The sequence below is a fragment of the Lynx rufus genome, unplaced genomic scaffold, assembly GCF_022079265.1.
Source record: "Lynx rufus isolate CCGP_SWC_20201006 ecotype Redwood Valley unplaced genomic scaffold, mLynRuf1.p SCAF_10, whole genome shotgun sequence".
Taxonomy (NCBI): domain Eukaryota; kingdom Metazoa; phylum Chordata; class Mammalia; order Carnivora; family Felidae; genus Lynx; species Lynx rufus.
This window is the reverse complement of record NW_025814824.1, coordinates 82004248-82013801: the sequence shown is the minus strand read 5'-3', so window position 1 is coordinate 82013801 and position 9554 is coordinate 82004248. Positions and strand designations below refer to the sequence as shown.

Below are 9554 nucleotides of genomic sequence, written 5' to 3'. Positions count from 1 at the left end.
TTAAAGTAGAACAGGTTCAGGAAAATCTTGCTTAAATGTACATAGACTCCAAAAGGTTATATCATTCAAAGCCTCCCTCTGTTTTCTGTGTTCTTTTCAAAGGTCACAAGAATGCACTCCTGTCTCTCATGGTGGGTTGTAAGCACGTACAGGGCCGAGAACTGTGGACAGCGACAGTGGGCGATCTTGGGAGTGAACTTTGCATTTTAGCAGTCTCAGAGTTGTCTTGTAGACCTCCTGGATGAGGTTGAACTGGAGCTTAGCTAAGAAGAAACTTCCTAGGTTTTAGTCCACTCTCCACCTTTTTAAAAAAGTGAAAATATCAGTCTCATATGCTTGTGAGGCCTGAATAGGATCTCTTGAGGATCTGCATTTACTACACAGTTGTTAAGGAGAGTCATCTCTCTCTCAACCCTCATTGCTTTTTATATTTTGGGTAAATTATTTGTAACCTTTGAGTCTCATTTTCTTCACCTGTAAGATGTGGACATAAACCTAACATATAAGACTGTTGAAAGCATGAAAATACCAGAATCAGTTAAAGGTTTTTTCAGGACCTTTGGATGGAAAATCCCAAGGACAGATTTTATGTTGTGCATTTGGATGGTATGGAAAGATGAACACACACACAGTCAGCACCAGCCTGTACGAATGTCATGATGTGGTGATGAGATACGTTGCCTCTGGGTCTGACAAACCTTCATTGGGCCACCAGCCCCCTTGTGCGCTGTGATGTTGAACAGGTCTACATGGTTTTCTGGCCTCAGTTTCTGCATCTGCTTAATGAGAGTAATAATGCTGAAATCAGAACTTTGTTGAGGATTAAATTAGGTAAGGATTGTAAAGAGCTAGAACAGTGACCGACTTATATCAACTGCTTGTCAAATAGTAGATTTTCATGAGATTATTGTTTACTCCTGATGGATTTAACAGAAGAAAGGTGCCTTCTGGAGTGACCAACTAGTCCTCTGTGTTTATCCAGGACTTTTCTGCTTTCAAAACTGAACACCTCACTCCCAGGAAACTCCCTCAGTCCTGAGAAAATTGGACTTTTCTTGGTCCCTGTCTGTGGGAAGTTGAGCTCTGAAAACTGTAAAGTTTCATAGAGTTGTAAATACCATAGTCACCAATATCATCATTGTGACCTTGGATGGCAATGGTTCTGACCTAGTAGTACCATGACAGAGCATCCATTTGGACTTGTGACATGTATAGGCCCAGGTTTGAATCCCAGGCATACCATCTCGGTCAAATCATTTACCTTCTAGAACCTGAATTGTAAAATGAGCCTAAATAAATCTAAATAGCATATACCTCTGAGTCTTAAATTTAAAAAAAAAGAGATAGGACTTGTTGACCTGTTAATTGTTGTGGAGATTATTTCACTCCTTGGATGGTGGTATAGACTGATTCCAGAAGCCATTCACAATCCAGTGGGTTGGGAGTGAATTGTCTATGCACAATCCAGGGGTTCTCAGCACTGTTATTGCACAGCTACCATGTCTTGGCCACTGCCGGGGGCTTGGGGACCACTTGCACTAACTTCAGGCTGGACACTCAGGGAATTCATGGATATCAAATCAAAGCTTTTCTCATGGTGGTTAAGAGAGCCAGGTTCTATTTGGCTGAGAGTGAGGAAGGGACAGGAAAGGAGGAAGGAATAGGGGAGGAGGTGTTTGTGTGTGACCAATGCCTCCCACCTCTACCCCCTCAGGTCTTACCTGGAAATTCTGATCATCCTCACATTTTGTTCACCATCACTAGATATTTTTTTTTTTTAACAATTTAACGTTTATTTATTTTTGAGACAGAGAGAGACAGAGCATGAATGGGGGAGGGTCAGAGAGAGGGAGACACAGAATCCGAAACAGGCTCCAGGCTCTGAGCTGTCAGCACAGAGCCTGACGTGGGGCTCAAACTCACAGACCGCGAGATCATGACCTGAGCCGAAGTCGGCCGCTTAACCGACTGAGCCACCCAGGCGCCCCGTCCCCATCACTAAATGTTTTGTCTGCCTTGCCAGTTTGGTTTGCCTTTCCTTCTTCTCTTCAAGAGGACTTGCTACAACCTCAGTTTGTTTCCTTCTCTGTAACAGCAGCATGGACTAAAGATTTGGGGCTGGAGCAACCTGTTCTCAGGAACAGGAACCAGGAGGAGCTGTGGGCTTTTCACATGGAGTATCTCCTGGGACCTAATCCCCAACCTCCTAGTTAGAGACAAAATGGGGCAAATGTCCAACCTTCGAGCTGGCCCTTCTGGGCCTTGGATTTGTGAGTCCCAATAGTGTCAGGAGCACTTTTGTCTCAGAGTGACCAGGTCTGTGACTCCTGAGAGTACTACACCTGGTACCCTTGCCCTGGGCACAAGCGGGCGAGGGGTTGTCTTCTCCCCCCACCCTAATCTGCCAAGGAGTGTGTACTCTAATCAGATTCTAATCCTCTTAAAGAAACCCTATTATTTCTCAGAAAATAATAATAATAAGTGAATTGGACAGGTTTGATGTAGGGTGGGCTACACATTGTCTTCAGATTCTTACTGTTCTATGAACAGATGTGTTTCCTGTGACTCTAGAAGGCAGAGAGATGGCTCATCTATAAAAATCTACTCAAGTAATAGAGGCTTCTGCATGCAAAATTCCTCTAAATTTTATAAATTGCAAAATAAATCATATATAAAAATGAGTATATAAAACACATGGGACACTTTTCTTTTCTTTTTTTTTTTATATGAAATTTATTGACAAATTGGTTTCCATACAACACCCAGTGCTCATCCCAAAAGGTGCCCTCCTCAATACCCATCACCCACCCGCCCCTCCCTCCCACCCATGGTTTTACCAGTTATGTCTATGTGTGAAAATCATGTATTGTTTATATTTGCCTCTTCTTGTCTTTTACATGAATGGAATCATTTAGCTTCTTTCACTCAATTTTACGTTTTTTAAAAAAATTTTTATTTGAATATAGTTGGCACATGATGTTACATTAGTTTCAGGGGTACAGCACAGTGATTCAGCAAATCTATACGTCATGCCGTGGTCACCACAAGTGAAGCTAGCATCTGTCACCATACAATGCTGTTACAATACCACACATTCCCTACACTGTACCTTTTATTCATTCCATGACTTTCAGAAGCCTATACCTCCTACTTGCCTTCACCCATTTTGCCCACTCCCCAGTCTCCTCCCCCCTGACAGCCATCAGTTTGTTTTCTGTATTTACAGTCTGATTCTGCTTTTCCTTTGTTTATTCATTTGTTTTGCTTTTTAGATTCCACACATAAGTGAAATCATATGGTATTTGTCTTTCCCTGTCTGACTTATTTCCCTTAGCGTAATGCTCTCTAGGTCCATCCATATTCAATTTTATGTTGTTGCCATTCATTCATATGGAAAGTTGTAGCTACAGGTCATTCTTTTTCACCAATGTGTAAGAAAGGCTCACAGTGTCCTATGTAACATCGTTGGGGCTTTTCATTTTGGAAATCAGGATCTTTCTAATTTTCGACTTATAGAATTGTACATATTTATGGTGATTTGATATGCATATGCTTTGTGGAATGATGACCGCAATAAACACATCCATCAATTCAGAGTTACCATTTCTGTTTTGTGGTGAGAATGCTTAAGATTATTTACTCTCTCAGCAAATTGCAAATATATAATTCGATATTGTTAACGGTCATCACCAGGCTGTACGTTAGATCCCAGAACTTACTCATCTTATAGCTGAGAAAGAGAGAGAGAGAGAGAGCGAGCACAAGCAGGGAAGGGGCAGAGAGAGAGAGAGAGAAAGCGGGAGACACAGAATCTGAAACAGGCTCCAGGCTCTGAGTTGTCAGCACAGAGCCCGACACAGGGCTCAAACTCACTAATTGTGAGATCATGACCTGAGCTGAAGTCAACACTTAAATGACTGAGCCCCCCAGGAGCCCCTGAAAGCTTGTACTCTTTGAAGAGCAATGTAATCATCTACCATAACTTCTCTTTTCCTCTGCAGGAAGGTTCCTACATTTCCCCCCTCCCTCTTTTGTATCCAGTCCCCTTAGTTCCTCCTGGGTAAAGTTATATTTTTGTCCCCCGTCTTTTCTTCACTTGTCTCCTTCATATCTCACAGCTGTAGATTGTATTTCAGAAGTTTGAAGTGCTGAACAGCATTCCTCATGAAGGTTCTATTTGATAGAGGAGTTATTTGAACGTTATTCGAAATGAAGATGGGATGGAGGGAGGAGGGAGGGAAAAAGGAAGCTGGGGGACATTTTGTTATTGTGGATATTGGGGAGGCCTTCTCTGTACCCACTGGAATTCTTAAAAATATTGACAACATAGTTATAAGGTCCTAAGGACAGGATCATTTATAGTGAAACACTTGGAAATACTGAAATAGTTTCAGGAGACACTTAGATTGAACTCACTTGGAGGATGTATGACAATATGACTATTTCCCACTTCACTACAAAACTTCGAACGTTATTTGGGAAGGGTCTATAGACACACTTTCATATACTTTTGATGTAATGGCTGAAATTTATTTGGAGCTTGCTATGTGCAAGACACTATTCCAAATACTTAAAACAGAAATAGTATACGTCTTAGGACACTTGTTATATCATTCAATCCTCACAACAATCCACTTTGCATATGACAACTGAAGGACAGAGAGGTTAGTGTACTTGCCCAAGATCAGAGTTGGTGATGGTGGATTTGGGCCTCCAGTACAAGCAGTATAATTTCAGAACTAGGGAACAGAAGCTCAGAGGGGTTAAGTAAATAATCAAAAGTTGTTAAATTTGGAATTTTTCCTTTGACACCCACAACCACACGGTGAGATTACTTTTTGTATGCACTATGTAGGTGAGGAAAATTGTCTACTTCAGTAGACTTTGTGGCTTGATTATGGTCACAATTTGTGGGACTGAGTTGTAACGTAAGTGCTTGACGTCATAATCTTAGGGTCTTATTACCATACTGGTGAAGCTGCTTTCTCTGAAAAATATGTGAACAGCTTTGGGGAAGTTATGAGCGATTCTAAAAGTAACAAGAAAATCTACTAGCTAGACCCAAGGGGATTGTGCCTAAGATGATTAACTCATATGATGAGAACATTGACTTACTGAGGCTTCTTAGGAGGTGACCCATATCCTAATGGATTAAAAAAAATCCCTACAGAAGTTTTTCCTGCTTTTCATCAGGATATTTTACACAACATTGGTCACATCTGTGACAAACATGAGACAGAGACCGCAAGAGAAAAAAGCAAACTATGTGTCTAATACAGTAAGGCATCAATATCTGTGTCTCATATTATTTTTACCAAGAAGTATAATAACCTTCTAGTGTAATTGTCTCATTCCCCCTCACTGGACTGTGATTAACTTTGAAGACAGAGCTATGATTGAGGTATCTTTGCAATATTTTAATCATTAAGTACAGTTCCTGGCACATAGCAGGTGTTTCATGGGTTCTTATTGAATGAATGAATGCTGAGAAGTACCATATATGGGTTTTGCTATTCTACTCTCCTGATCAGCTTTTTCAAGGCCTGCTTCATGTCCTTATTCCTAAGACTATAAATAAAAGGATTCAGCATGGGGGTAACCACTGTGTAGATGACAGTGATCACACGATCCTTTGTCACTGAGTAGGTGGATGAGGGGCGAATGTACACGAATATTATGGTCCCATAGAAGAGTGCCACAACTGTGAGGTGAGACCCACAGGTGGAGAAGACCTTGTGCCTGCCTCCTCGAGAAGGGACCCTCAGAACAGCACAGGTGATGTGGATGTAAGAGACAATGATCAAGATGAAGGGACTCATGATCACCAAGGAGCCCTCTGTGAAGGCCAAAAGCTCATTGACAGAGGTGTCAGAGCAGGAGAGTGTCAGCAGTGGCTGGACGTCACAGAAGAAGTGGTGGATGACGTTGGGCCCACAGAAGGAGAGGCGGGCCATGAGAATCGTGTGGGTGAGTGAGTGAAGGTGGGACAGCACCCAGGACACCGTCACCAGCAGGAGACAGCGTTGGGGGTTCATGGTCGTGGTGTAATGCAGTGGGTTACAGATGGCCATGTAGCGGTCAATAGCCATGGCAGCCAGGAGGAAGCTGTCAGTGATCCCAAAGGCCACAAAGAAATACATCTGTGTGAGGCATTGGGCAAAGGGGATCTTCTTGGTCTTGCTCAACATGTTTGCCAGCATCCGTGGCACGATGACGGTTGTAAAGCAGACATCCACCAGGGACAGATTGGAGAGGAAGAAGTACATGGGGGTGTGGAGGCGGGTGTCCCCCCGGATGGCTGCAATGATGACTGAGTTGCCAGCCACGTTGACCAGATACATGACTAGGAAGCTGGTAAAGAGCCACTCCTGATATTTGGGGTCACTGGTCAGTCCCAGAAGGAGGAATTCAGGAATATGGCTCTGGTTTCCCCTCAGCATTGATTTCCTGTAAATAAAAAATATGAAGGAATGTTAGGTGTGTGTCCTGGCTTGGGGTCTTCAGTCTGGTAGAGGGGACATCTTAAAACTTGTTCCAGCTTGTGTGCTGCAGAAGGAGAGTCATCATGCAGCCCATCATGTATTCTATGATAGAACTCCATAACTTCATAGAATTGGTGTTGGCTCTCTTGATTTCATTTCATTTTTATTTTTATTTTTTTGAGAGAGAGAGCACAGTGGCAGAGGGAGGGAGAAAATCTTTAGCAGATTCAACACCCAGCATAGAGCCTAACATGGGGCTCGATCTCATGACTGTGAGATCATGACCTGAGCCAAAATCAAGAGTTGGCTGGCCACTCAGGTGCCTCTGGCTACCTTGATTTCAATTCCAACTTTGCACCTGACTAATTTTGTGAACTTGAAAAAAGTACTTCATCTCTTTTTTTTGATCCAAAGACAAAACTTGTAATACTCATGTTCTTGGGCTATTCTGACAATATGTGGTAAAGATACTTGGAAAATTGTTCAGAAGGTAATCATTTTGCTTCATTTCCCAAGTTGTATCTAAGATACATCCTTTTGCTCTGTCTGGCCTCAGTTTTTGATCAGCTGCCAGCCCCTAGTTGCTTACACCTGGTGCTTCTGGCCTGGATTTCTCTCTTTCTGCTCCCCCTATATAAGAAAAGGAGGGTAACCTAAATTCTCCCTATAGAAATCACATAAATACTGTAGAGATTGCATTCTTGGACCCAGCCCCTCTTGAAAAAAAGTGGTTTTGGAATGCATTTGAGAGTTTAATTATGGGCAAGAAGGTCAGACTAGGAATGGCTGGGACCTGGAAATTTGACATGTGTGTCAAGGTGTGGAATTGTCAAGGGTAAGGGAGAAGTTGGAGAACTGACTCTGGCAGAGGAAGTTCAGTTACCCATCATTGAGCTTAGTGGCTTAGGGAGGTGGGTGGCATCAAGGAAGACACAGAGGAGCTAAATGGTGAGTGCTCTTACGGACAAGAAGACTCTAAGGGATGAGAGAGTGGGCAACAGAAATGTGGGAAAATGCAGTATTTTGGCAAAAGAATACTGGGAGGTATGCACAGAAAGGTGTCAAGTTTCAGAATGTGTTCTTTGTCCCCCCAAAGGCAAGAGCCAAGGAGAATAAGCCAAGGCTCCAGTGTGGCAAGAGTTGAGGCACTAGTAATCTATCTACCAAGGTGGGGTTTCATTTGAAGTAGGACACAACAAGAAGCCATTTGGGCATAGAATTAGAACCAGCCAGCAGCCACCTTGGTTGACAGTGAGATGCTGAGTCACAGAGCCATGCACTCCATATGCCCACCCCGCCTTAGGACAGGATTGTTTTTAGAGAAAAGAGCAGAAAAGAGAGCCTATAAGTAGTGGTCAAATAATGTTAGGTAAGGGAGGGTACAGTTAGGGATACAGTTTGAATGAGAGAAGTCCACATCCTGTACTCCTTTGTGTCTTCATCATCTTTCTGGTACTTTTGACAATCAGAAACAAATCTTTTTTAATGCTTAGTGATCTTGAATGAAATTCATGGCCCTGCTTAGGAGAACTCAGGCTTTTGTTTCTCTTTTAACCTTTGAACAAGTGCATGCACACAGCAGCATTGTTTTCTGAAGTATTTCCCTCCTCTCTGAGATACTTGGTGCTCGGAAGGCCCAAATTGGATCTTTCCACTAGGCAAGGGTTCTTTAAGGCATGGACAACATGTAGACAGGTCTGTGGTGAAAGTGCTACCTAGGCAGGGTCCAAGTTTGTTTTGCTTCTTACTGGTTTCCACCTGGCTCACAATTACTGGCTCACAGAAATGTTATCCCTGACCATCCCTTATAAGGCTGTGGGTTTTACATTAGTAACTGGGAGACTAGACTCCTAGGAAAGTCAATGGGAAAAATTCACTGGAGTGAATTCACTGAAAAGTGTTTGAGAACTACAATTTCTGTGTAAGTGTTGCTTATACTAATAATACTATTTCTTGTTAGTATTCCATACTTAATTGTGTACAACTGAAAAATAATAGATGCAATTTGGAGGAAGTCAGGCAGAGGGTAAGGGTAGTAGATGCAATCTACGGTAAGCCAGGCTAGTGTATTTGAGGAGGGGAATAGAGTGGTCACTGGAAGGAGTGCTAAGCTACGTGTTAAGCTAGAGGGGACAGCAGAGTGACAGGGTACAGACCTAGGACAAAGTGGTCTTTCCCAGGAAAAGAGGTAAAGGAACAAAAGTCCTCAAGGATTTTCTATTCTTTAGGATAATTCTTATTGGAATGTGTGTTAATTTTCTATGCCTGCTATAACAAATTACCATTAACGTAGTAGCTTAAAACAACACCAAATTTTATTTTACAGTTCTGTAGGACAGAAGTCTGAAAAGTCAAGATGTCAACAAGGCTGTATTCCATCCTGGAGGCTCCACAGAAGAATCTAGTTCCTTGCCTTTTCCAGCTTCTAGAAACTGCCCACATCACCTGATGAGTGACTCCCTCACTCTGCCTTCAATGCCAGCAATGATGGGTGAGTCCTTGTGTTGCCACCTCTCTGGTTCTCTTCTGCCCCACTCTTCCACATTGAAGGACCCCATGCTTACACTGGGCTTATTTGGGTAATTCAGGAGGATCTCTTTATTTTAAGGTTATGGATTTCTGGTTTCCATAACTGTGAAAGAACACATTTCTGTTGTTTTAAGCCACCAAGTTTGTGGTAATTTGTTACAGCAACCCTAGGAAACTAATACACAGATCCTATGAAATATCAACGATATAGACCCCTTGGCAAGATTAATCATGGAAAAAAAGAATGCATGAAAAAATAGTCAAGAAAGGAGAAGTTATTTCAGGCATGAGAGATAAAATCATAAGTCTTAAGAAATTGAAAATTTTATGAAAAGGTTAAATGAAATGGATAAATTCCCAGAAACATACAAAATCTATAGGAATTATCTGAATAGACTAATCAATTATAAAAAAATTATAAGTGGTAGTCAAGAATCTTCCCTCTCAAAAAATCTCAGGCTCCAATGGCTTTAAGGTAAATTCTACCAAATTTTTGAAATAGCTAATTCGATTTTATGCAAGTTGTTCCAGAAAATAATACAC

General features: G+C 42.0%; 1 protein-coding gene across 1 annotated transcript; it reads right to left on the bottom strand.

Moving 5' to 3' along the window:
* Nucleotides 1-5510: 5510 nt before the first annotated feature.
* LOC124526763 (olfactory receptor 1L6-like) lies at nt 5511-6440 on the bottom strand. Its single transcript, XM_047099912.1, has one exon. It carries the CDS (start codon nt 6438-6440, stop codon nt 5511-5513), a length of 930 nt encoding a protein of 309 aa, XP_046955868.1.
* Between the last annotated feature and the right edge of the window lie 3114 nt (nt 6441-9554).

What these genes read in the sequence shown, in the direction of transcription:
- LOC124526763 (XM_047099912.1), bottom strand. Translation starts at nt 6,440, where the DNA reads ATGCTGAGGGGAAACCAGAGCCATATTCCTGAATTCCTCCTTCTGGGA.